The following is a 26,805-nucleotide window of genomic DNA, read 5'->3' on the forward strand; positions in this document are numbered from 1 at the left end:
TTCAAGTGGTAATGGGCCAGACTTGAGCAAAAATGCTAAGTTAGAAGTCTTGAGTTCAAGGCCCAGTACAGCACACACACACACACACACACACACACACACACACACACACACACACAGAGATTAGGAAAACAAACCTCGACTTGTTTTGTGCTTTAATTCTGTTTCAGAACACTATTTTTGTTTACTTAATTATTTATTATCTTTAAGTAGTGGTACAAAGGTGCTTCTATTCAATGCGTATTTGTGAGTACAGTGCATCTTTTAAAAAATTTTATTGTCAAGATGATACACAGAGGGATTGGTTGCATATGTAAGGTAGCGAGTAGATTTCTTGTCATACTTGTTATTTCCTCTCTCATTTTCTCCCACCTTCCCTCCCCCGCAATCCATCCCCCTGAGTTGTACAGTTAATTTTCAACATATTGTCTTGTGAGAATCACTGTTGCATCGGTTCGCTCTTTGTCCTTTGTCTCACCTTCAGAGCACTTTTAGATTCTTAGGAAAATCGAGGCAAGGTTCAGAGCTCCTGTGTACCCCATGCCCGGTGCATAGCCTCCTCTCCATCAGTACTCCCAATCTGGAGTGGTGTATTTGTTAGAGCTAAGGCTCTGGCCACCAGAGCTCTGTCCTGCCTTTACCACCAAACTACTTAGTAACATCAGGATGGCCTGTGCTCTTGACCATTCAGGGGTTTCGGACATTTGTGTAATGATGGGCCTCTCCTATGGTCAGTGTCATAGAGAATAGTTTCACGGTCTTTAGCAAGTTCTATGCTTTGCCTACTGCCCCTTCCCTTTCCTCCTTCCCCAGTCCTGAAAACCACCAACCTCTTTACTGTCTCTACTGTTTTCTCCTCTCCTAAACAAGTAACTGGGAGCTCTATGGTTTCTTCCACCTGAAATCACTCCATGCCTTTTCACAGCTTGATAGCTCATTTCCATTTTAATCATAGAATGATACTCTCTTGTCTGAATGAACCCTCCCCTCCTCCCCCCCAGTCCTTTATTTTTACAACAAAGAGAGAGAGAGAGAGAGAGCCTGAAATGGGAATGATGGCTCAAGTCCATAATCCTAGCTATTTGGGAGGCAGAGATCGTGGGATCCTGGCTTGAGGAAAAGGTCCCAAGACTCCTTCTTAACCAATAGTTGGGCAAGATGGTTGTGTGCCTGTCATCCCAGTGACAAAGGCAAGCACAAACAGGAGGCTCATAGTTCAGCCTGGCCCAGGCAGAGAGCAAGATCCTGTTGGAAACAACCAACACAAAAAGGGGCTGGTGGAGTAGCTCAGTTGTTAAGAACACCTACTTAGCAAGTGCAAGGGCCTGAGCTTTAAACCCTTAGTGCCAGAAAAAAGAGGGAGGAAGGGAGAGAGGGAGAGGGAGAGATAGATATATAGAGCTTTTCTCTTTCTCCTTTCACAGGTCAGGTATGGAACTAGACTGCTTGGCTCTCTCCTTATTGATGATCCCCTTAGCTTTCACTTCTGATCCCCTTTTGCCTGAGCCACATTAATACTTGATTGTTTTGATCACCATTTCCTGTTTTCTGCTACTTTGCTTCCTTAATAATACTAGTAACATTTTGGAAGAGTTCTTAGAAGCTTGATATTGTCTTAAGTACATGGAAGTTCATTCACCAAGTGTTTGAATAGCAACTACGTATCAAACACTGAGCTCTAGGAACCCAGGGGCTGTCATGACTCTTCCTGGAACTTAGATTTGATACAAACAAACAAGAGTTAGTACATACTATGGCTACCCTTACTAAGGTAAAACAGGTTAGAGTAGGGGGGTAATTAGGAGCTGTTACTATGCCCAAGATACTCAGGAAGGACTGGACTCATGGATAACATTTGAGTACAGACTTGAATCAAATGAAGAACTACAAAGTCCCTAAGAGCAGCAAATATTGGAGTAGAGTGGTCAGGAGGAAAGGGGTAGATGCTAAAGTCATACACAGCTGTGCTGGTTCAAAGAAACAACATGCACCACAGGTGTGGAATTCTACATGCACAAATGTGGGATAATGCTTTAATAGTCACATCAAAAGCTAAAAATCCTATGCAGAAGATGGAGATGAAAGGATTAAGGTTCAAGGTCAGCTGGAGCAAAACATGGAGACCCAATTGCAAAATAAAAGCTGGGCATATAATCCCAGCTAGGTGGAAGGCACAGGTATGAGGGCTCCAGCCCAAAGCTTTTCCTGGGCAAAAATGCGAGACTCCATCTGAACTGAAAACACATGAAAGCAGTGGTAGGTGGCTTGCCTAGCCAGTACAAGGTCCCCAGTTCAAAGCCTACTACAGCCATGAAGAAAAAGTTTTAAAAAATGTTGGTGAAGTTAATTTTGATACTTCAATACCATATTCAAACTGTTTTCCTCTCAACACGTAGTCACAGTAATATACTTGCAGCTTCCTAAGTGTTTGGAATCTGGTATTTCAAAATCTTGTGTCCGTATTAAAATGTGCTAGCTGCATTTCAAGTTCAATGGCCATGTGTGTCTGGTAGCTACCGTATTGGAGAGCCATCAACCCAGAGCCTGGCAGGTCATGCTATCACTGATGAGTGACACAGGATGCTTTTTGTCAGGAATGATCTCGGCCTTTGCTTCTAGAAGGTTCATTCCAGTTACTGTGATGAGGGCAGAGGGCAGAGCCAGGGACCAGGCTTTGAATGATGTAGTTTGGTAGTGGATTCTACATGCATTTCAGAGGTAGAACCTGTTGGGCTTTCCTGCTATAGTGTGGGGAAGAGAGGAGTTGAGGGTAGCTAGAACTTTCCTGTGAGCTCCTAGGAGGGCATTACTGTGGCAGAGTAAGGCAACTGTTGGCAGGGAGGGTAGCCTACGGGGTCAGTGTTTGAGATGCGAGTGTTGGGGTTTCAGGCAGAGTCGGATAGATGAGACTGGGATTCAGGGGCAACACGTCAGTGAGGAGGTGAACACTGATGGATGGTGTTTGAGGCTGTAGGAGAGCCCCAGGGAGCAGGTGCATAGAAGAGACGCCCGAGCCATGGGCAGTGAAGACAGGAGTCAGCAAAGCAGGCTGAGCAGAGCGGTGTCAGAGAGATCAGCAGAGAACAGAAGGCAAGGGAGCGGGGTGGTGGGGGGGCTCAGGTAGGAGAGTGTGGTCCCCTGTGTTCTAATGATGGGCTGGGGGAGATGAGGCCTGAGGACTTCTGACCATCCATGGGTGGTGAGGGGAGGAAGACATTATCTGAAGTGGGCTGAAGAGAGAATGAGAGGAGAGCAAACCACAGCTAGGATAAGTGCCCTCACTTGAAAAGAGAGCAGAAAAATGCGCTGGTAGCTTAAGGGGGCATGCGATCATGAGGAAATCTTTCATTCTTTTGCCCTTGTGTACTTGCTATGCAGGTTTGTTACTACTTGAGCCATTCCTCTAGCCTTTTCGCTTGAGTTAATGTTATTATCCTCTGAATAGGGTCTCACACTTGTGCCTGGGCCCGATGGGACTGTGATTCACCTTCCTACTTATGTATCTTATGTAGCTGGGAATATAAACACCACCTGGGCTGGCCTTGAACTGCAATTCTCCTGATCTCCTGAGTAGCTAGGATTACAGACATGAGGCACATTGCCTGACCTTTCTTTTTTAAAGATGGGCAATGTAATAGCCAATGGGAATGGTTTCATAGGCAGATAGTAGGTGATCTCATTCATGCTCCCAAGGATCCTAGGAGTAGCCACTGCCTTACAGACAAGGAAATAGAGGCCAAGAAAGTTTTACTCACTTGCCCAAGGTAACATAGCTGGGCCAGAAGTCGTAGATTGGTGGCTCATTTCTCGAAGGCCCAGTCCTAGCCATGGTGCCATTGTGCTCCTTGGTTTCCTAGCTGGAGTGCTCTGCTTTTCCAGGCTCACTTGGCTCTCTAAGGCTCCGGCTTCTTCTGATGGTGATGCACACGCAGCACCACGCAGACGCCTGTGCGGAGGTGGGGCTTGATAGGCCTTTAATGATCAGGTGACCAGAACACCACGCTGCACATGCTCAGTCATCAGGCCTGCCACGGGGAGACCATGGCTTCCACTGGCCTTGTCCTATGTCCTCCTCACCCTGAACAGGGTGCATGGAGTGAAGGGCTAGAGAGCACATGGAAGGAAAGGCCCTGGCTTGTCTACTAGTTGGCCCTGGCATACCTCCATGCTGTGTGGCCAGGTTCTTGCCAGTTCCCTGTGGGTGGAACCCTAGCTCACTCACACCTCAGTTTCCTTATCTGTACCATGAAGAGGCCTTTGCCTTGTCTACTGGCATCTCAGGAGGGTGTGGGGAGTCTGGGGTCCTGTTCTCTCCCTCCCTGCCATTAGACCCAAGGAAGAACATGGTGTCGGTGGGAATTGGCTGGTGGCAGCTGTCCCGTTGCCTCTGTGATGTGTGTCTTCTTGAACAGCTAGCCCTGACTGTGGGAAGTGACTGCGCGGGGACAGAGACACTCCTGTTTTGTGCCTGCCACATTTTCCTTGTTGGTCAGAAGCACGAAACTCCCAGGTTCAAACACATCTTCCCTGTGGTAGGTTATGTGTTTAGCTCTTGAGGTCCATGCTGAGGACAGCCCTGACCTGACAATGGCGAGTCTCCGGGCCCAGGGATTCCTGTTTGGATGGGTCCTCTCTACACTGAAGGCCTGCTAGAGGGGCCGTTGGAGGGAGGAAAGTCTCTGGGTCCCTGTTGGTGTGACCTTACATCAGTTATGTAATTTGTTGCATTTCTTTTTCTTATGAATGGTCAGAACTTGTGCTTGCTAGATAGGTGCTCTATTACTTGAGCCAAGCCTTTAACCATTTTTTCTTTTTTTTGCTTTAGTTATGTTTCTGAGAGGTTCTCTGTTTTTGCCTGAGGCTGGTCACAGACCATGAGCCTCCTGCTTACACCTCCCATGTAGTTGGGATCATGGGTATATTCTACTGCACCCAGCTGGTTTGTTGAGATAGAGGTTTCTTGAACTTTCTCTCTTTCTGTGTGTGTGTGTGTGTGTGTGTGTGTGTGTGTGTTAAATTCTAAGCTGGCCTTAGACCTTAATCCTCCCAATCTCCTCTTCCCAAAGAGTTTGGGCTACTACATCTAACACTTATTTTTTGCATTTGTAAACAGGGCCCACACTGGGTTGCTTGCCTTTTAGGCTTGTGATAAGCTGAGATGGGATGGGTGAACCGTCACTGATGACGCACATGTAGCTCACCCTATGTCTGGCTCAGTCCTCAGGACTTACTTTATGGACCTGTATGTTGATTCCATAATTCTCCCTCTAACCTCAGGAGCCAGGTCCCAGCCCTACTCCACAGACGGGAAACTGAGTCAAAGAGCAGGCGTGTGAAGACCTATTGATCTCTGACATCGGTGTCCCCTGTGCCTGCCTGGGTCTCTGACCTGCACTCCCCTTTTTCCTCTAGGGACAGGGGTAGACCCTGCGGTCAGTGCCAAGAGCAACCACTGCCTGGATGCCGCCAAGGCCTGCAACCTGAATGACAACTGCAAGAAACTGCGTTCCTCCTACATCTCCATCTGCAACCGAGAGATCGCGCCCACCGAGCGCTGCAACCGCCGCAAGTGCCACAAGGCCCTGCGCCAGTTCTTCGACCGGGTGCCCAGCGAGTATACCTACCGCATGCTCTTCTGCTCCTGCCAGGACCAGGCGTGTGCCGAGCGCCGCCGGCAGACCATCCTGCCCAGCTGCTCGTACGAGGACAAGGAGAAGCCCAACTGCCTGGATCTGCGCGGCCTTTGCCGCACGGACCACCTGTGCCGGTAAGCGCTGGGTGGAATGTTCCCTTCTCCCGGTTCCCTGGAGCTCTGTGGGTTACGCTGAGCCCAGTGGAGGGTGGCAAGAAGACTTAACCCAACCTGGGCACGTGCTAAGTCATTTGTTATTCATTCACTTCATTCATTCTTTTGTCCACCCATCTCTCCACCCACCCATCCATCTGTTGTTCCGCCCATTTATGATGAATTCATTTACCTTTCCTTCTCTTTCTCCCTCCCTTTCTCCTTCTTCCCTTTCTTCCTTCCATCCTTCCTCATTCCCTCCTTGAGTTTATTTGGCCTGCTCTTTACCCAGCATTATGTGCTAAGGACCACAAGGGAAGTCAAGATGAACCCCTACGGAACATTTAATTAAAAGTCACTGACTCCTAGGGTCTTGGAAAACGAAGAACCTATAGATAATTTGGTCCCCTTTCTAACAGAAGTCCTGCCTAGCTTCCTTCACAGGAAGGTACCTTTTGTAAGTGCCGAGAGCTTACTTGATGCAGACTGAGAACTGACCAGGCTAGTGTTGGCTCAAGGATGGATTCTGGAGTCTGACAAGGCCTGCTTTCAAATGTTGTTTTTACAACTTACTCTAGCTTTGTGACTTTGAACAAGTTGGAAAGATTTCCTGAGCTTCCATCCATCAGCCTGAAATGGGAATACACATACCCACATGGCAGAGCTATTGTGAGCATTAAGAATACCTGTTCAGAGCACACAGCCTGGTGTGTAGTGAATACTTTATTCATGCAGAGCCTAATTATCAGAAATCATTTTTTTTGTTAGAGTTAGCTGAAATTTGCCTCTTTATAATTTTTGCGTTTTTCCTCTTGGTACTACTTGGTCATTCAGAGGTGAGCCTCATACTCTCCAAAGAACACCCGCTACAGCAGGGAAACAAGGAGGGAGGAACTAGTTCCAGTCAGTGGGATGAGGCTAGGGATACAAGGCTGAGGGGCATCTGCTCAGCCTATGAGTCCCGGGGGGGGGGGGGGAGAGGAGGGGGGCTGAGCCTTTGAGTCTAGGGAAATGAGGAAAAAGCCCAGGAAAGGCTAGAGGTGGAGAGTCTGGGGCTTGCAGAGTTCAATGTGGTGTGGTTGTACTTGGAGAGAGAGCGTCGGGACAGGAGAGGGTCGGACCAGGATAAGGAGCTCTGTAGCTATGAGTGTTTACAGGTTGTCACCTGTCACCTGTGAACATTGTTCTAAAGCTTTCATGTCTCATTTAATCCTACACCAAATCTATTAGGTCATTATTGTTATCTTTGTCAAGTGATGGAAATAGATTGAGAAAGGAACTTGCCCAGGTCATACAGGGCATACATTTTGGAGTTGGGATTCATGTGATAACTGCTTTTTCCCCTCCCTCCCTCCCTCCCTCCCTCCCTCCCTCCCTCCCTCCCTCCCTCCCTCCCTCCCTCCCTCCCTCCCTCCCTCCTTCCCTTCCTTCTAGTGCTAGTCCTGAGGCTTGAACTCAGGGCCTGGGCATTGTCTCTGAGCTTCTTTGGCTCAAGGCTACTGCTATAGCCCCACTTCTGGCATTTTTGGTATTTCCTCCCCTGGCTGGCTTCAAACTGTGATCCTCAGCTCTCAGCTTCTTGAGCTAGGATTACATGTATGATCCATGAGCATCCAGCCTGCTGTGTGTGTGTGTGTGTGTGTGTGTGTGTGTGTGTGTGTGTGTGTGTATGATGAAAGCTGATTGCTCTGGGCTTAGACCTGGTAGGGAGGCAGAGGTAGAGGCATCGAGTATAATCCACTGTCTTCAGAAGGAATCAGAACTGGGGTCTAGGGCTGAAGAGGGACGTGGGATGGAGGCGGTGTCTTTTTAGCTGGGGAGAGCTAGGCCTGTGTGTATGGAGAAAGGGAGGCTCAGCTTTGTTTGGTTTGGAAAACAAGCTCTGCTGGAGTTCAGAGAAAGGATGGAGCACGGAGCTAGCTGCAGGGCTCAGGGAAAGCCCTGTGAAGACGGTGGGCTTTCTCTTTTGCTTACTTAAAAAGAAATACACCATAGACACACATAGACTGAGGCAATTTGAAATAAACCCCTGCCTACAACAATAGGTGGGCTGACAGTAGGGACAGAATGTGCATGTACTTCTGCTGTGCAGTCTGGCAGGGTAGTGAACTTGAACCCTGGCTTTCCAATGGCTGGGATTAATGCAGAGCAGGGTGGGACACATAATTCCCAAAGCACCTTAGAAGGGAGCCTGTGAAATCTTAGCTGGAGGCTGCATTCTCTTCTTGGATTAAATGCTAAAATGAGCTTGGCTAGCCACAGCCTACATAGTGACCTAAGATGACAGAACAGATGAAGAACTGGGCCTTCAGGAGGCTGAAAAAGGCTGGCATAAGGTGCAGCTCAGCCAGCCTTTACCAATAGCAACACCCCATGCTTACAAGTGGGCCAGGGGTACCCAGGCTTCAGAAGATCTGGGGTGGAAGTGTGAAGTCAGTCTACCCAGGTGCTTGAACTAGGAGTTTTATAGAAGTGAACGATCCCCTGGCACTTGCTCACATATTTATTTAGTTTGTTTGTTTATTGGTGGTATTTGGGCTTGGCCTCTGGACCTTCTTGCTAGGCACGTGCTCTACCTCTTGAGCGGCGCCTCTACTTCGAGGCTGGATGGTGGAGTGTGTGCCGCTCCTGTGGGCTGACAGTCTTGCGTGAGACTTTGGACCAGGGTGAATTTGGCAGCTCGGTTTTGTCTGTTTGAAGAATCAGAAGGACGTTCATTTGGTTTTGGTTTTTTTTTTCCTGGAGATCGTCAGAAACAGGAGAATCGCTGGCACATGTCATACGGAACGGGAATAGGTGTTTACAAAGCTGCGATGGAGGAATCTTAGGAGCTGAGGGACTGAACCATGCAGACGAGCCCGTTGCAACGGGGTGTGGATTTCAGTGCTGCGTCAGGATATTGCGTCAGGGACACAGCTGGCTTGGGGAGACATGGGTTCTGAGGAAGAAATCTGGGTTTCCCAGGTGAGCTTCTGCCTTGAACCAGAGCATTGCTCCAAACTCATCTCTGCCCAGCTCCCTTCCCAGGTACTGCACCTACCCACTCGCCAACACAAGATGTGGTCACGTGAGAGGGAGGGCAGAGCCTAGGCCCAGGGTGTCCCTGGCAGGGGCCTTGGGGACATTGTAGCATCTCCACAGAGCTGAGGCTTGAGATGTTCTGGGGAAAACCAGAGACCAAGATGCAGAGATGAAAGGCAGACAGAGGATGGAGCAGGTGGTTGTGGTGTGTCCCTGGTTTGAGACCTACATGTGGCCTCTGGATGGGCCTTTTCACCCACGGTTTTGTCATTGATCAAACAAGGATGCTTAATGCAGTCATTTGGAGGACCCATGGGGGTCTTCCAGGTTTGTGGTATGGATTCTTCCCGGTGGCTTTGCAGGCTGCCTTCTGCTGCCCCTACTCCTTCCTAATGGGCTTACGTTCTTGGAGACAAGAGCTCTTGGCATAAGAGATGGGCCAACCTCTCCCTGGGGTAGCAGGTGCTGAAGCGTGGATTGGAAGGACCCTGATCCCCAGTCTCTATGCAGGGGGGCCTGGAAGGAGAGGTCCAGTCTTCAGCTCCTGCAGGCCTAACCTGTCAGCATGTATCTTTCTCCTCGGTGGCCCTGGCAATTCCCAGGCAGCTTTTTGGGTGCCATCTAAGCACCAGGAGGTGGTTTGTCTCCCCAGGAAGATGGTCTGCCCTTCCTTCCTCTGCTGAGTTGGCTCCTCCAGGTTTCTGCCCTCCAGTGTAGGCACTTGAGGGAAGACCTTATGAAAATGGAGGAGCCCCACGTGGTGGGGTTTGGAATCAAAGAGCCCTCGTTTCCATGGATTCTCTCACGACCAAAGCTAGTTTGTTGGGGGTCCAGGAGAGCCCCCTCTGTGGGGCGATTCTTTGGAAATGGGTATCTTGTCCTTGAGAATCTCTCCGATTATTTGTTCGGCATCAGGGCTACGGTGCGCAAGCCTGAGACAGAGTTGCTTGGCCCTTTGTTCCTCTTTGTGCCTAGGGAGTTAGTGCAGTTAGGCCCAGGTTTTTCAGTGAGAGTCTTAGGGGGCAGGATGACCACCTGGTACTATAGGAAAGCCGGTCCGGTGATTCGCTGTGAGTCTCACTTAGTGATGGGCATGGTGCAGCACCTTTGTGATGTGTAACTAATGAAAGGTGCTATGTTATTAAATGTCCCTATTGAGAAAGCGTCGCACGTTTCCTTTGAAGGAGCCTCTCTTGAACAAGGATATCCTCTCGCTGGACCCGGAAGTATTTACTTCTGTCCTTTTACTGCCCCGAAGCACTCTGTCCTCTCACGGCCCTTTGGAGCAGGGTTGGATGGAGTATCTGGGAGTGGAAGCTTCCTGCTTTACCCACATCCAGCTGGCTGCGAGTCACATCCCAGGGGGCCCATACTCTGTCTTTCGCCTTTGTCTGGTTCATGTCCCATGAGCCTCAGGGCTCCGGAATGAAGCTAACACAGGAGGTCTAGGGAAGAGCAGCGCTGGCCTTTCCTTTAGAAGATTCTGAGAGGGAGTCTGGAAACCCCAGAGGACCTGCTGGAATGAATCCGTGGAATTTGGCTGGAGCATGGCCCTGCCGTGGGCCGTGATCTACGTTGTGAAAAACACAACTTTTTGGTTTGTAATCTTCTCAGCTCGCATGCATGATAAGGTTGTTCTCTCTCTCTCTTTCTCTCTCGCTCTGTGTGTGTGTGTGTGTGTGTGTGTGTGTGTGTGTGTGTGTGTGTGTAGTGGTGGCTGTGGTTTGTGAGGAGGATAGTTTGCTTGTCCTGTAGAGCTATGTCCCTGGCAGGCTGCATTTGGAAGCAGTCCTCCGAAGTGCTCTGCTCCTCAGAGTTGGCCAGGAGGATATAAATAACTCCTCGCTGGCCCCGTGCCGGCGGTGGGGCTGTAATCTAACCTCTGGGTGCTGCTGATGTGTATAAATAGACCGCAGCCTGGGGCTACCCTGACAGTCCAGGCCCCTTTGTGCAGTGGACGCTGTCACTGTTGGGATGCAGGAGTTGGGCCCCTCCCTCCGGAAGGCCTCTGAGCCCTCCGTCTTGCTAGCCAGGGGAACATCTACTCCCTTTAGGCATGGGGGATGAACAGGTCTGGGATTTGATTCTTGGTGCCTTGTGTCTGTCACTCAACTTCTCTTTATAAGATAGAGTTAACTCTTGGCTGATATCTTAAGCTGATCATCTCTAAATGATAACAAATGATTGTTTGCCTAGGGACAAATGGGCTAGGGCCTCCAAATCTCCACTTTTTTTTTTTAAAGTAAATTCTTGAATATTTTGGAATTATATGGCAAATGTATCTTCCAAGGAGGTATTTGTTAGATCTCTTGTATCCTCCAAATGTTCCTTGATCAACCAGATCTTAAGAACCTTTGCTTTCTCAGGAAGACCAGCTGTGATCTGTTAGTGATGTCTGTCACAGGCATTGTGGGAGAGTGTCAGAGTGCCAGTAGAAACCCAGCCAATCATTTCTGGGGCTGTTAGGTTCCCTCTACCAAGGGCAGTAGGGGGTGGGGGCCTGTGGCCATTCTTATGTTAATTTCACAATGACTTATTCATTGGTGTGGGCCTGGTATTGTGTTATGTTGTTGGAGGATTTCCGAAGGAGCTAGAGGTCCTTCCCTCTAAGCACTTGGCCTCTAGTGACAGTATATTGTGTCAATTGACAACAGCAGGAATGGAGCCACATTACAGTCAGACTATTAGGTCTTCACTTGGCTTCTCTGGCCATCCAGGTTCTTTTATGCTACCTCCTAGGGCCACAAGGGAGGCACTGGAGAGCACCCCCTTCCTTGGGGAAGATTGGCCCCAAGCAGGTACGTTGCATACAGGCCTTCCTGGCCCAGAGCAGAGCTCAGAGCCCAGTCACAGAGCGAAGCTGCACACTGGAGCATTGGTTTTGCAGAGGGCTTGGAGGCAGGCATGGGGTGTGGTGGGAGGCAGGCAGGGGTCACTTGGGATCTGGGAGCTATGGCCAGGGGTTTGGATTGACTCTGAGAACAGGGGGAAAGGAGCTTCTGAGGCCCAGTAATGACATAATGAAGACTGCAATATGAGAACGAACACTCTAGCCACTGTGCCATGCTAAAGACAACCCACAGACACAGACATGTCTAAGGTGTCCCAGGTTGGTCCTGCATGTAGGCAGAGGACCGGTCCTTTTGGCCTCATGGAGGAAACATTTCCATTGAGTTTGATGGAGGAGTGGGTCTGTACTAGAAGTGAGACTTCTGTTCCTTGCAGAGTGGTGTGTGTGGGGGGGGGAGAGAGAGGAGAGAGAGAGAGAGAGAATGAATGTGTGTTAAGGAAGTAGAGGAAGTGACAAGAAAGGGCGGGAAGGGCCTAGTTCACAAAACTTCTGTACATTAAGTACATCTGTTTGGTCTCTTCTGGAAGACAGTAAGGGCCATGAAGCATTTTAAGCAGGAAGGTAATTGGCATTTTAGAAAGATCCCTTTGGCTGCTGTGCTTGAAGGGGTTAGAGGAGAGTGAGCCCAAAAGGCAGAGTCTTGTGGGGAGTCTGTATTGTGATGTGCCTGAATATTTATTGGAGATGGACAATTAAGGGTAAGATATTGGCCTGGTGGCCAGATGGCTGGTAGTGTTGTCATCTGAGAGGGGGAAGAGGGAGAAGAAGAAGAGAGGGAAGAGGAGTAGGAGGAGGGGGAAGGAGGAGGGGGAAGAGAGGGAAGAGGAAGAGGAGGAGGAGGAGGAGGAGCTGGGAAGCTTGGGGATGGGGGGGAGGATGCTTGATCTCCGAAGTTGTTTGGAAGTCTTTGAAATGTGCAAGTGGGAATGTCAGATACGAAATGTGTTGGCTGTCTTAGACTTGTTTGAGATGGAGATGATGGGACTAAGGGAAAGAATGCAGCAAAGGTAGGAGCAGCAGCCAGCTGCGCAGCCACGAGGTAGACGTGAGCTCTTTCACAGAGCTCTGAGCTCACGTGAGGAGGTGGGCTCCCTCACGTGAGCCGTTACTACAAGGAGGAGGCCGTGCTGCATTCACTGTTCTGAGGATTAAACGGTGTGCACAGGGTCTATGTGAAATAAACACCATTTTGAACAAAGGATTTCATGAATTCCTGGATTTGGGTACAAGGGGTCTGCTGAGCGTACCCTAGAAGGTTAAACGCTCTCCTCCTGAGGATGACTGACTTGAGAGCTTGTGGGGAACTAGACCTAGTGACCTCATTAGGTGCTGACTGGCCACCATCCTCAGAGTTGGAAACGGCAGAATTCCTCAGAGAGCGTCCTCTCTCAGAGACTTCCTCCCCTCAGAGGCCTCTCCCTCCTTCCCCTTCCTCCCTTCCCTTCCTTCTTTCATCCTCCCTCCCTCCCTCGCTCCCTCCCTCGCTCCCTCCCTCGCTCCCTCCCTCGCTCCCTCCCTCCCTCCCTCCCTCCCTCCCTCCCTCGCTCCCTCCCTCCCTCCCTCGCTCCCTCCCTCCCTCCCTCCCTCGCTCCCTCCCTCCCTCCCTCGCTCCCTCCCTCGCTCCCTCCCTCGCTCCCTCCCTCCCTCCCTCCCTCCCTCCCTCCCTCGCTCCCTCCCTCCCTCCCTCGCTCCCTCCCTCCCTCCCTCCCTCGCTCCCTCCCTCCCTCCCTCGCTCCCTCCCTCGCTCCCTCCCTCCCTCCCTCCCTCGCTCCCTCCCTCCCTCCCTCCCTCGCTCCCTCCCTCGCTCCCTCCCTCCCTCCCTCCCTCCCTCCCTCCCTCCCTCCCTCCCTCCCTTCGAACTGGGGTTTGAACTCAAGTCCTTGTGATTGTTAGGCTGGAGCTCTAATAGTTGAATCACACCCTTAGCCTGGCTTTTTTGGAGAAGTCTAGTCAACTTCTGGCCTAGGGTGGCCGGGAGTGGCAGTCCTCTAGAGTCTCAGGCGCTTGGATTATAGGCAGGAGCCACCAGTGCCTAATTTGGCCTTTTGTCTATGCCCTTTTAATTTTCAAAATGAAATTTGGTTTTCTGTGTTTGCTAATTATCTAAGTGTAATGTGTTCATTGTAAGAAATAATTCAGACAAGACACGAGAACTGGAGTTCTCATGGAGAACATAAAAACCATTCCCTATATGCATATCCTGGGAGGAATATGCATTCTAGACCTTTTTTTGTGGTACTTCAGGGCCTTGTGCTTTTGAAGTTAGGCACTCTGCCACTTGAACCATCCCCCAAGTCCACTTTTGCCTTTGCTCTTTCTCAAATAGGATCTTGTATGTATACTTCGGTGTCTTGGACTAGAATCTTCCTATTTATGCTTCCAGCATAGCTTGGATGACAGGTGTGCCCCACTGTGCCAGATTTTTATTGTTGAAATGGGGTGCCTCATGAGCTTTTCGCTTGGGTTGGCTTTGAACTGCAATCCTCTTGATCTCTGCCAGGTGGTGGGATTACAGGTGTGAATCACTGCACCTGGCTTCAGACTTTGTTTTTAATGTGCATAGAAATAGATTTTAAAAAAAACCCCACCAAAATGATGTCATGCAGTACATGCAATTTTGTAAGCTGTTTTTCCCTAAATTTTCAGTCAATGTTTTCCCATCTCAGTGTGTACAAGTGTACTGATTTTCAGTAAGTCTGGTTCCCCTGGGGGGCGTGTGGCCCTGTAGGTGGCTTGCCTCACTGTCATTGTCCACTCGTCCTGTATTCTCCTGCCATCTGAGGAATGTGTGTGTGGGTCCAAGCCCACAGACAGTAGTGGGTACCCATCTTCTGGTCTTGGAGAGGGTGGAAATGCAGGCAACAGGATCCCGAGAAAGCTCGTAGGAATTGTGTACAGCTTCCTGGAGGTGAACCATAGAACAGGGAGCTGGAATGAAGGGTGAGGGGCTTCTGGGTGTGCCTATTTGTGGTTTGGGGTGTTCTCTGATGGGTGGTTGGTAGGATTGTGTGCGGTGCTTCCCTGAATCTGGGTGAGGGTGGGCTGTGATGAGCTGGTGGACTTTAGAAAGATCCAGTGGCCTCTGTGGCTGCCATCTTGAAACACGAGGAGATATGCTGCCCCATGTGGACGGCCTGAGGAATGGCATCATGAAATCATTCGCTGGCTGATGGCGTCAGTTACTCCGTATATGGCCAGGCCTGGAGCATGTAGGCCAGATCGGGCCTCTGAGCCTGGGGTGCCTTGTCTCCTCATTTTTCCTTATGGTTTTATTTCTCTGGGTGCATTTTAAGTAAACCAAGCAAGGATCATTACCTGCTACTTGCTAATTCTCCCCTAGTTCCTACAGGAACAATTTGAAATCCCTAAGAAATCAACAAGTCGTAGCTACCCGGGGCAGCCTCTGAGCTCAGAGACTGGAGGTTTGCTGCAGCCCAGGGATTAAGTTGTGACCTTCTCTTGCCTGGCAAAGAGGTGGCGAACTCTGCCCAGGGAAGAGGTGGGTGGTAGGGTGCAAGGTGGTACAAAGGAGCAGGTCCAGGACCCCTCCACTCTCTTTTCTCAGGCTGGCTTGTCCACAGGAGTCTGGGGAGGAAGAGGCCTTTGGGGCCATGTTCTGTCTCTTGCAGGTGCATTGTGTTTTGGTGTCCCTCAGGGTATCAGTTGGAGCCCCTGTAGGAGTGGGTAAGGTGGTCTCTGCTCACCTGCTGTCTGTCCCCGGACAGCCCTACCCACTGACCTGAGCACAGGCTTGGTCCCCTGTGCCGTCAGTGGTTGAAGGAGAATGGCTTGTAGGAGAGAGCCTGATGCGATGGAGTACAGCCAGGAGACCGGGGATGGCCTGGTGTCTGTGTCTGCGGTGTGCTCCAGTCTTACTCATACAGGGATGAGGGGTGTTGTGTATGGAAAGGTACCATAACAGTGCTTCTGAGGAGGACGCTGTGTGCATCAAAACGTGGCTGATAACCCCCCCCCCCCCGCAAGGATTTGTGATAACCCTTTAAAACAGAGAAGAGTTAAAAAGACCACCCCAACAGAATTTTGTTTCCAGAGGGGTAAAGTTATTTGCTCAGAGTCACACAGCTGAGGAATAGCAGGAGCTGGCCAGTCAGGTTTCACCACCTGGGCACTGTTCTGCTCTTGGAGATAGCCTGGCATAGTAGAGGGTAAACTAAACGGCTTCAAAAGTCTGGGAGACATCAGAAGACAAAATTGCATCTGTTCTGTTCATCTCATGGGGTTGTAGAAAATGCTGAGAGGTAGCCAGGCACGGGTGGCTCATGCCTCTAATCCTAGCTACTCAGGAGGCTGGGATCTGAGGATTGTGGTTTGAAGCCAACCCCAGGTAGACTTTTATCTCCAATTCAGCACTCAAAACCTGGAAGTGGTGCAGAGTGCTAGCCTTGAGCACAAAGAGGCTGAGGGCTAGTGCCCAAGTTCAAGCCCCACAACCAACCAAAAAACAAAAAAAAGAAAGAAAAAAAGAAAGAAAATGCAGATAGCTAAGAGGGTACAGACTGTATATCTCTTACCTAAATTGTTTGGGAACAGAAACGTTTTGGGATTTGCTTTTGGTTGGACTTTGGAATATTTGTACATATATGTAGTGAAATACATTGAAGACGAGACCCATGTCTAAATATGAAATTAATGTATGCTTCACAACCTGAAATTAATTTGAACAGTCACCCCATTAATTACACAACCTGACATTTTCTACATTATAGTTGATAATTTTGGGCATGACGTTTCATGGTATGGAATTTTCTGGGTCTGAAATGCCCTCTGAAAGGCTCCTGTGTTAAAGCCTTGTTCCTCAGTGCAGTACTCAGAGGTGGGGGTTTTTGGAAGTGATTGCATATCACTAGATTAATCCATTCGTGGATTCATAGTTGATTGGACTGTTGGGAGGGGGGTGGAAACTACAAAAAGTGGGGCATGGTTGGAGGAAGTGGGTCTCTGGAGGCGTGCCTGTCTCTGGCCCCTTCCGCTGTCTCTCTCTGTTCCCTGGCTGCCAGGAGGCCAGCAGTATCCCTGACGCAGGCTCTTGCTCCCGTGATGCTCTGCTGCACCATGGCGATGGGGCCAGTGGACTGAAACCTTTGAAATCACAAATCAGAAATGAGCCTTTCCTTCGTTAGGAGGCTTTTCTCAGGTACTTTGTCACGACCGTAGAAACTGCCTCCCTCCGCTCTCATGTGGATGCTCAAGGAATTTAAACAGTAAGAAAATTGGACATATTTCAGATTTTGGATCCAAGTCCAAGGGATGCTCAGTTGTACTTGGAATGCTGTGAAGTTTAAAAAAGATGGTGTTCCTTGGCCCCTGCGTTGGTCTGTCGAACCTGGTTCCACGCTGGTGCAGTGATAGGACTGATGGGCAGACATCCCCTGCAAGGAGGCAGAGGCAGAAGGGCAGGGAATACTTGGGGCTTGGATATAGGCAGAGCTATGGATGGCTTTTGGCTTCTGGCTATCGGCAGAAGGTCTGAAATCAGCTGGGCCTGGGACAGCCTGGGCTTGGCAAAGGGGCTTCAGCTTCCTTCCCTTTCCTTTGCTCTATTCCATTCTGAGTCCCCATGTTTCTGGCAGGGTCCGTAAGGCACTGGAGGCTTGGCAGGGAGCTGGTGTGCCTGGGAGAGGATATCCAGGAGCCCCTGAGACGAGGCCCTTGACCCTTTGCACCCCTCTTTCTCCATGAGGATTTTGACCTGCCCTGTTCTTGTCCCCCTATCTGTCTTCCCTTTGGATCAACCTCCCAGAGGTCAGTGGCAGAAAGGAGGAGGGTAGAAACAGAAATGATGATGACTTTGATTTTTTTTCTTTGTCGGAGCTTGGGGAGGGTGGTTGTTTTGCTTCCTGGACCTCAGCGGAGAATTCTCTGCCAGACAATCATCTCGGCGCTTTCATTGCTTTCTGATGCTCCTCTAACTGCACAGGGTCGGCTATTAAATGGTCATCAAACCTCAGCCTCTATCCCATCAATAGTCATAAAGTTGGGGAGATAAAAGCCATCAGTTTTCCATTATAGCTGAAAGCAATACTGTAGATGGCTATTTTCTGAATGCTGCAGATAGATGTATTTTAACCAGAGCAGGGTTTTCAATGGCCCCAGCTCAGCCGTGGGCCCTGCTGGGTCTGGAATAACTTGCCAAGTGGTTAAAATGGAGGAGGGACTAGGGCCTTTTTCCCCTAGTCCCCTCTCTCCTAGGAGGACTGAGTGGTCCGAGCCTTAGGTGTGTGGAGCTAGGCAGTGGCCTTGGTAGCTGCGCTGTGGGCTTCTGACCCTCCATACTGGCCAGATACTGTGGATACACGCGGGGAGTCGTGATCTCTTTCATTCTGATGAGAAACGGCTCTCTGCCTGATGCTGGTTTTTCTGGGAGGTCAAGGGCGAGGCTCAGCACAGCACCTGCCAATCTGTAGGGTATTGGAGATGGAGATGTGGAAGGTCAGGATCTGCATCTGGGCCCAGTGCAAAATAAGCTGGCACCTGGATGCAGAATGTTGAGTTAGCCCAGGAGCACTGCTGCTCCTGATATACTGGGCCCATAGTGTCTCACAAACGAGCAGACCATTTGGAAATGGATTTTGCAATCAAATAGCCCAGCAGCCAGCAATCTTCAGATAAGTCCTCAGAATGAACGTTTCAAAGCACTCCAATTCCAGGACTCTCCTGCCACTGCTTCCAGTAGAATCTGAGCTCCGAGCCTCTCCCAGCTTCAGGCTCCATGTCTGTCACTGCCTCCTGGCCTCTCTCACGGGACAACTTGCTCTTGCTTCTGCTTCTGAGCTCTTGGAGGGACAGGTCCCCTGCCTGGATGTCCTCTTCACTCATGTCCAGTGACATTAGGAGGTCTTCATGGTCACTGCCTTTATGTGGCATTTGCTTTACCTGGAAAGTCATCTTCTCTGTGTCCTGTGTGTGTAGACTTCGGTGTTCTAGATTCCCCTATTTTATTCCTGTGTTCTATTCTTAGAAGGCATCAACGGGTGTGTGAACTTTGCTGCATGATTCTCTGGGGTCCTTTAGTGTTTTCTGTCCTTTCTAGCTGGGCTCTAGCTCCGCCCCAACCCAATGATAGGACCAATCCCAGGTGTGTGAGCAGCTGATTGGGCCTTGTAGGGCTCTCACAGGCTGAGGTCATCTTCACTTTGTGTCTTTGTTCCTCCTGCCAGCCTTGCAGGATTCACTCAGCATTTGCTGGCACTTTGCCCTAATGGTCCCAAATGCCCCCATGACTCTGAAGTCTTTTGGCTCCAGACTTGCCCCAGATAAGCCCTTTTGACCCTCATGCTCACTCCACGAAGGCCACAGGGCCCCTTACACTACAAACTGAGCTTCCCATCAGGGACTCAGGACAATGGGGCCTGCAGGGTCAAGGATCTGGACCCCTCTTTTCTTCTTCTCTGGCGCCACCACTTAGTTCTCGGCACTTCCAGCACTTGTTCTGCTTTCTCTACACTTCTGCAAATGACAAGAAAACCAGGCTTTGAAGGGTCAAATCTTGCCTGTTCCTTAGAAAGGCACACGCAGTGGGAAGGAGGGAAAACCAAAACTGCCTATTTCCTCTTCCCCTCTCTACTTCACCTGAAGGAAGGAAAGGACCAGCTTCCTTCTCCACTGCATTCACCCCCCACCCTGTGGCCCTCTTTGTGGTGTCTCTGTGAGCTCCAGGCCCAGTGGTTCATTCATTCACCTGTGTGTCCGACATAGGGTCCCACACAATATGATGAAGAGGCGCAATGAATACTTGTGAAATTCTTTTTTTTCCTTTTCCTTCTTGTAGTGCTGGAGCCTGAACCCGGGACTTTGTACATGCTAGGCAACCACTCTACACTGACCTACATCCCCAGTCCACATGTAGAGAACTCTTTGTCTTTGAAACCAGAGATTGTAGCCAGTGCCCTAACCTTTTCTTGATGACACCAGGCCATCTCTAATGACCAAGTGAGGTGCACAGAAGGTGAATGAAGTGTCTTCAGGTGCCACTGACTTCTCTAAAACTGTTTGCCCTCTACTAATTAGCCCCAGACACTGGGGCTTCTGAGTCATTAGCATTTGCTTTTCTGGTGTTTCTGTCTCCTTCACTGTTTGCGGTCACTTCTTGCTGAAGGTTCTGTGAGCCTTTCTTGCTTCCTCCTGTCTCCTTTTCACCTATACCAGTTTTCCCAGAACAGCAAAGTATGTAACTGAGGGCATTATAATTATGTATGCGCTAGGAGCCCCAAGGCTTTCAGCAGAGAGTGAGAGAACGGATTTTCTTCAGAGTGAAAGATCTGTTTTAGTGTACAAACTTTAATACTGCCTATTCGGGCAACCTCCTCATTCTTGGCAGGCTGCCAGACGAGTGACCTACAAATGTGCTGTTACGGCAGAGCCCTTTTAGATTAAAAAAATTATATTTTAAGATGACTTTGGAAAAGGAACAATAGAGCACATGAAAGCCTTTTGGAAGCAGACTTGGCTATTGGGATGGGTCAGGAGTGGGAACCCTCTAGGATTCCTCTCCGTCTCTCTACAGAATGACCAAATCCTCAGAGTTCCTGGATGACTTATCCCAACCTAATTTCACCTGTTGTTCTGCCACGAGCGGTGGGTGTAGGGATTGGATGGGGATGGTTTTGGTCTAAGTGGGTGGGGATGGGGTTGTGTCATTAGCCCAGGACAGTGACTCTGAGGCTGAGACTGTTATGAAATGGGGTTGTGTCTACCTCACCGCAGGACAGTGTGCAAGTTGATGAGGAGGGCAACAATGCCTGTTTTTACCCAGAAGCAATGGGCACGGCTGGATCTCTGGCATGGCATAGCTGAGTGTAGAATGAAAGCTCCACGAAACGGAACGAGCAGTATAGTACTTGTTACAGCCTGTGGGGTAGGTGCTCTCACCGTTTAGATAAGACAACTGTGAGGCTCAGAGATGGTCTGGGGATCTGCTTCAGGTATCCTGGCTAATAAAGTGGAGTAGTAAGTGGGGTTGGTGAAGGCTGTGTTTTCATTGCATCACCCATTGTTTTTCCAGATGTGGTCCATGGTCCCCACATCTCAATTGGCTGGGGTGCTTCATAAAAAAACATGCTGATGTCTGGCTCTCTCTTGGGAACCTGTGGAAGCCCTGTGGAGGGAAAATATCCAATTTCCCCTGAATTCCTGGACAGTCTTCTCGGGGAGGATGGAGAGCCATTGCAGGCAGGCAGGGTCACGCAGCGCTGTGGCATCAGCACTGGAAGGCAGTCTGGAGGGCAGCGCTTGTTGAGACAGAGAGCCTGGCGAGCTCGCTTACTTCTCCTGGTCTGCTGTGATGAGTTTGTTTGCCAGTGTCTTCACTGGCAGGATAGAGAACTCTGCCAGTGCTAGACGGAGTGTGCTTGGATTGAAGATTCACCTGTCATTTACCTGCATGCAGCATCTACAAACGTGTCCTATGATCTAGCCGGTGTTTTTACCATTAAAATAACCATCTGTGTACTTATCCTTGGGGGAAATGATCAGAATAGTTTCCACGAGGCCATTGGGAATGGGGTGCCATTACAGCTGACCATTGCGACATGAACAGAGCAGACGTTTGGCCTCAGCCTCCAAGCCTGAGAAAGATAAAGCCTGGAGGTTGCCGTCTGTGGCCAGACAGGCAGAAGCAACACTCCGCCATAGCTCTGGCTGACCACCACAGGGAGCTGGCTGCCTCATACAGTATCCTGCGTGGCCTCTCTAACTACAAGGCTGAGCATACCTGGCCTTGGGGAGAGAGGATGGGAGTCTAGGAACAAGATTTGGCCTGTACTTGCTTCAGGCTTGGGTAGGGGGGGTATAGTAAGACCAAGTTGCCAGCTGGGCGCCAGTGGCTCACACCTGTAACCCTAGCAACCCTAGCTGAGATCTGATGCTCATGGTTCAAAGCCAGCCTGGGCAGAAACATCTGTGTTAGCCTTGTGCAAAAAAAAAGCTCAGAGACAGGGCCCAGGTCTTGAGTTCAAGCCCTATGTCTGTCAGAAAAAAGGCAAAAAGAAAAGATCAATGGCCTGCTGGGATCAAGAGGGGATTGATGAAGGTAACAGGTTGGGTAATAACTTCCCAAAGTTCATGTCTACCCAGAATGTGGGTAGAACGTGGCTTTATTTGGAAGTCAGGTCTGAGTCAATGGGAACAGTTAAGATGAGCGCATACCACATTAAGAAAGACCCTAAATCCAGTGACTGGCATACTTACAAGAAAGATGTTCACAGAGACACACATTGAAGGAGGCTCTGTGACAATGAGCATAGAGATTGGGATGATGCCATCGTAAGTCAAAGAATGCTGGCACCACCAGAAGCTAGCAGAGGCAGGAAGGATCCTTCCTGGGGATTTCCAAGGGAACCTGGCCTCCTGATCTCTTGAATTCCAGCCTCCAGAACATGGAGAAGACAAGATCCTGTTATTTTAGCTCACCGAATTTGTGGGAATTGGTTAGTATACCTTAGGCCAGAGCAGGCAGGACCACGCACACTTCTTAGGGGTATTAGCAGACAGAGAGGACTGTTTTATCACTGGGGCCTCCACCAAGGCAGAAAACTATAGAAATCTAGAAAACTATAACAATTAATAGGATTCTGAGAAGTGCTGGGAGGGGCGTAGCTGGGCTGATGCTGAGGAAAGCTGAAGACAGACTTTCTGGGGATGAGGTACTGGGCAGAGGAAGAGCTGGAGAAAATCTACAATTTTGAGAGAAGAGACTTGAGAGAGAAGGTAGGTTGTCACTCAGCTTTCCTCGGGGCTACAAAGGCTCAGCACCCACTTGGCAGAGCCTAGATGTATTCTCAAGGAGAGAAATCCAGCAGCATTCGAAGTCAGGTAACACCCTCAGCTCTACTCTTGGGATCACCACTCTTTTCCCCTTTGGGGTTTCTCTCCTGAATTCTGCCTCTCTTGGGCCAGGCTTGACACACATATAACAGAGTCTCAAGCCTACTTAAACCTTTGAGAGCACTATAAGCCTTGGCCTTGATCCATGGTTCAAGTCCAGTCCCAGCACTTCCTAGCTGTGCCACAAGTCATTTAGTTCCTCTTTAGTCTTGGCTTCCTTTTTCACCAAGTGGGGAGTTGTGTGTTACCTGTCTGTTTCAGGGTATTCAGGAGGATTAAATGCATTAGTGCTTTTAGGCGTGCTTAGCAGACACATAGTAAACATTCAAAATTGTTAGCTATGATTATTTATTATTAGTTTTGTAGGTCTCTTAGCAAAATGCAAAGGCAGGACTAAAAGGAAATAATTATAGAAAACACAAATAGCATAAAAACACCAGTTTGTAAAGTACAGGTTTCGTGGTGCGTGTTGGGGCTGGCTCAGCATTCTGGTGGTTCTCCCCTGCCTGGCAATGGGCATTGGGCTTCAGTGAAGGGCTTGTGCTCGAGCTCCATTCCCATCTTGGAGCCACTCAGCTCTGTCACTCTCTTTCTATGGAACATAGTAGACCCCTGGCTTCTCGTAAAAAACCTGGTCTTCAGACCTTATTCTTGGTCCAAGGATTCAGTTTGGGGAGGAACTCTGGTTGGTATCTCCTTTGGCCTAATTTAGTATTACTCTGGGTCTTGACCTCTTCAGAAAGTCTGGTTGTGTTTTGAGAATGGGTGCTCGAGGGGAAGCCTTTCCTCTACGCTGCCACCTGCCTCTTCTCCCTTTCAGAAGAGGATCAGTGGGAGGGATGGAGATGGAGAAGTTCTGTGGCACTTGAGAGAGAACTAGTTCTAGAATGGGAAGGTCAGCATCCTGGGATCCTGCTTGGGTCATTCCTTCATTGGAGTGGCCAGTGAAGCCTAGTGTAGGCCCGGGTGTGTCCTAGAGGGCTCCCACCAGGAAGAACTCTTGTTCTGTCAGTCTGTATGCACTTGAATTTTAGTATGGAAGGCAGTCAGTGAGTGAGTGTAACCCAAGGGGACTGGCCAGTGCAACCCAACTCCTGAATCCCAAATCCCGAATGCCTCTGGAATAGGACTGATTATTCTTGATTCCCTTTCTGTTCTGTTCTATGCACATGGACTTAGCACAGCAGAGCTTTTCAGTTCTACATCAGATCGATTCCTTGGAGATCCTTTGCTTGCAGACCACTAGCCACTTGACACCTTGAATTGCCATCACTGATTTGACTCCTAGTTGAAAAAGGTTCTAGTTAAGCCTTCCAACAGTATTTTTTCAGTCAACTTATTGTAAGAAGATGTACTTCAATTTAGGAGCACATCAACCAGTATTGGAAGAATAAACCATATAACTGGTCTACTTTCTCCACTGCTGCAGATTCACACAGAACTCATAGCAGAATTCACTGAGCTCCATGCTACAACAATGACCAGTGAAATCTACTCTTTGTTTCCAGTGGTTAGTTTCACTGTAGCAGAACTTTCTGGATGACAAACGACTAAGCCATGATTGGAGGGGGGCTGGGGGACAAGGATTGGTGGTTGGGAGGGAAAGTGGGAGAAAACTGAGGGGGGCGGGTAACAGTGTTCTAAAAGAAATGTTCCCATGATCTTACATACGTAACTGTAATCCCTCTGGACATCACCTTGGCAATAAAATTAAGAAAAAAGACTAAGCCAATGGGGCCTGGTGATCAGCTGCTTTTCTGTGTCCTGCTGGTTTAAATCCAGCTCACTCCACATGGGTAGGTCTGTAGTTGCCTGTAGTTAGGGCTGTGTGCACACTCCATGGTGGAGAGTCTTGTTCCTGAACCACCCTCTGAACCTCCTGAACCTCCCTCAGTGTGTACTGAGGGAGAGCCACTCCTTTCTGATCTCTGTGAGGTCAGAAGGAGACCTACTATGGAGTTGAAGAGTAGAAATGCATCTGATGGGGGTGATGAGGACTTTTAAACTGAAAGGTATGTGGCCTGTGTAGTGCGTGTCTTTTGGGGTGGCAGGATCTTTCCAGGGGTGTACACATAGGGATGTGTGTGCCGGAGCTTCCTGTGTACAGGTGAGCTGAAGGCTCAGCTTCCCTCCTCTCTGGATGCTGCATTCCATTTGCCTGACCTTATGCTGACAGGTCGGAACCCCCCAGTTTATAGATTTTATTCTTTTAAATCCTTTTTTTTTTTTGGGTAAAACACTAACCTCAGCGAAGGGGAAGAAGGGAGAAAAAGAAAATAAGCTGAGTTCAGCAGCTGCAGTTTGCTGTATTTTTCATCTTGCATCAGCAAGTCGGTACCACAAATAATCTGGTCTTCCATGCTCCAGTGCTGCCACCACCTAAGACTTTGCCCTCTCCTGGAGGCATCATATTTCCAGGAACTGGTCCACTCTCAGGCCCGCTGGCCTTCCCAGGCTCCTGGCTCAGGGGCCCGGAGGTGGGTGGACAGGGCAGGGGGTCTAAGGAGGAAGAGCACAGAGGGAGAAAAGCACTGGCCAACATGGGGGGTGGGTAATTAATTTCAGAATGGTTTCTGGAATCAGCTAAACATTTCCTTTTAACCAGTCTCCCCAGCCTCACATCCTTTGTTAGCTCAGGAAAAATGTCATTTATAATGGATGTTGCTTTGATAAATTGCTCCTGAGAAGCATGGTGTTCTCATTAGTCTATATAATGAGAAAGACTCCTAGTGGTGGCATAGCTGCCCAGATATTTGCCTGATAAGAAAAAAATACTTATCCACCTTCAAGGCCAGGAAAGGAGGGTAAGTGAGGAGGGGGCTGAAGGCCCAAAGGCTCCTGTACTTTCTCAGAGAAGACCCCCAACTGGTCCTTCCTGCTCTCTGATTGGTTCAGGCTGCAGAGTAAGACTGATCATGTGCTCTGCTAACACCTGTCTCCCTTTGTCTGGCTCCTACATGAAGATCATCTATGTTTAATCAAATGAAGAAGAGAATAAAGATGCAATTGAACACCAATGTTCTTTTTCTATTTCTATGAAGAAAATAAACATATATATATATATATAGCACACACATGATAAACACATATAGAGTACATTCCAATTTTCAGAAGTACTAAGGCATATGTGGTTGCATTAAACCGCTGAATACTCTTGGGTATGAGTCATAGACAGCTAGGCACTGTGAGGCGTAGTGCTGGGCCCAGGGCTGGGGATTTGTGAACAGCAGGTGCTTTGACCTCAGTCCTCTGCTCCATCATTGTTTCACTTTGCCCTCTGCCTGTTGGAGAATGGACACTTTAACCAGCCTTTTCCACAGGGACACATTGGCTTCTTCTCTGTAGGTCCCCAAAGTACTTCTTCATGTTAAGAGTGGTGCTTAAGGATGTGTGTTAATTTTTGCAGGCCACTGGGGCCTCATTTAGTGATTGGATATTACCAGGGATGGCAGAGATCCACTAGGCAGGATTAGAGGAAAGCAGAAAGACAGACTTACCAGAGGTGATTTGTTTTGGGGGCTGGGAGGAGGGGCTGAGATATCTGTGCTCCCAAGTAAATGCAACGTTGACACAATGCACTGTGATGACAGCTTGGGGAGTCTGCCTATGGCTTTATTTGTCCAACGGTGGCCTCTTGTTGCTTAGAGAAAAGTCCTCTGTGCTTGCAGATGCAATCCTTATTTACGCATCCCATCTATCCATCCACCTACCCACTCATCCATCCAACCAACCACTCACTCATTTACCTGTCCTTTCTTCCTTCTATTCCTCCAACTAGTGCAACTGCATTTCTGTTATACATCGGGCATTTCTTTGGGCACTGATGAGTCAAACATAAATAAGATGTTTTCTGAAAGAACTCAGTTTAGTAGGAAAAAGATAGGAGCATATAAATTCGGACATGATAATGGAAAAGGAGTTTGTGATACATGTTTAGGTCTTGGGTAAAGTCTTCCAAGAATAGCACCTGGCTTGGGTTTAGAAGGTATGGGACTAGAAGAGGTTTTGAAGAGGATGTGGTTGGGGAAAGGCATTTTGGCAAGAGGAACAACACTGATGAGCAACATACATGAAACATGTTTGGGGAGTATGTGTTATCAATGTTGGTATGTGGGCTTGAGGTGGGAAAGAGGAAGAGGCGTTGAGAGATAATATCACAGAGATCATCTCAATTGTGGGTAGAGTCAGGGGGCAGATAACAGGCAATAGAGAAGCCCAAGGACTTGTTCTTCAGTCCAGGTCCACAGAGGGCCTCTTATGGAAGCGAGGGCTAGCATAGTGGTTATAGTCCCAGGTACACTGTGGC

At 49.1% G+C, this 26,805-nt stretch overlaps 1 protein-coding gene across 2 annotated transcripts in view; it reads left to right on the forward strand.

Moving 5' to 3' along the window:
- Gfra2 (GDNF family receptor alpha 2) overlaps window positions 1-26,805 on the forward strand; it is a 74,314-nt gene that overhangs the window by 29,379 nt on the left and 18,130 nt on the right. For both annotated transcript variants that reach the window (XM_048330719.1, XM_048330720.1), the window contains one exon: window positions 5,413-5,767. In XM_048330719.1, the coding sequence (XP_048186676.1) occupies window positions 5,413-5,767 (355 nt within the window). The remainder of the gene's footprint in view (window positions 1-5,412; window positions 5,768-26,805) is intronic.

The sequence above is a fragment of the Perognathus longimembris genome, chromosome 21, assembly GCF_023159225.1.
Source record: "Perognathus longimembris pacificus isolate PPM17 chromosome 21, ASM2315922v1, whole genome shotgun sequence".
In the NCBI taxonomy this organism is placed as follows: Eukaryota; Metazoa; Chordata; class Mammalia; order Rodentia; family Heteromyidae; genus Perognathus; species Perognathus longimembris.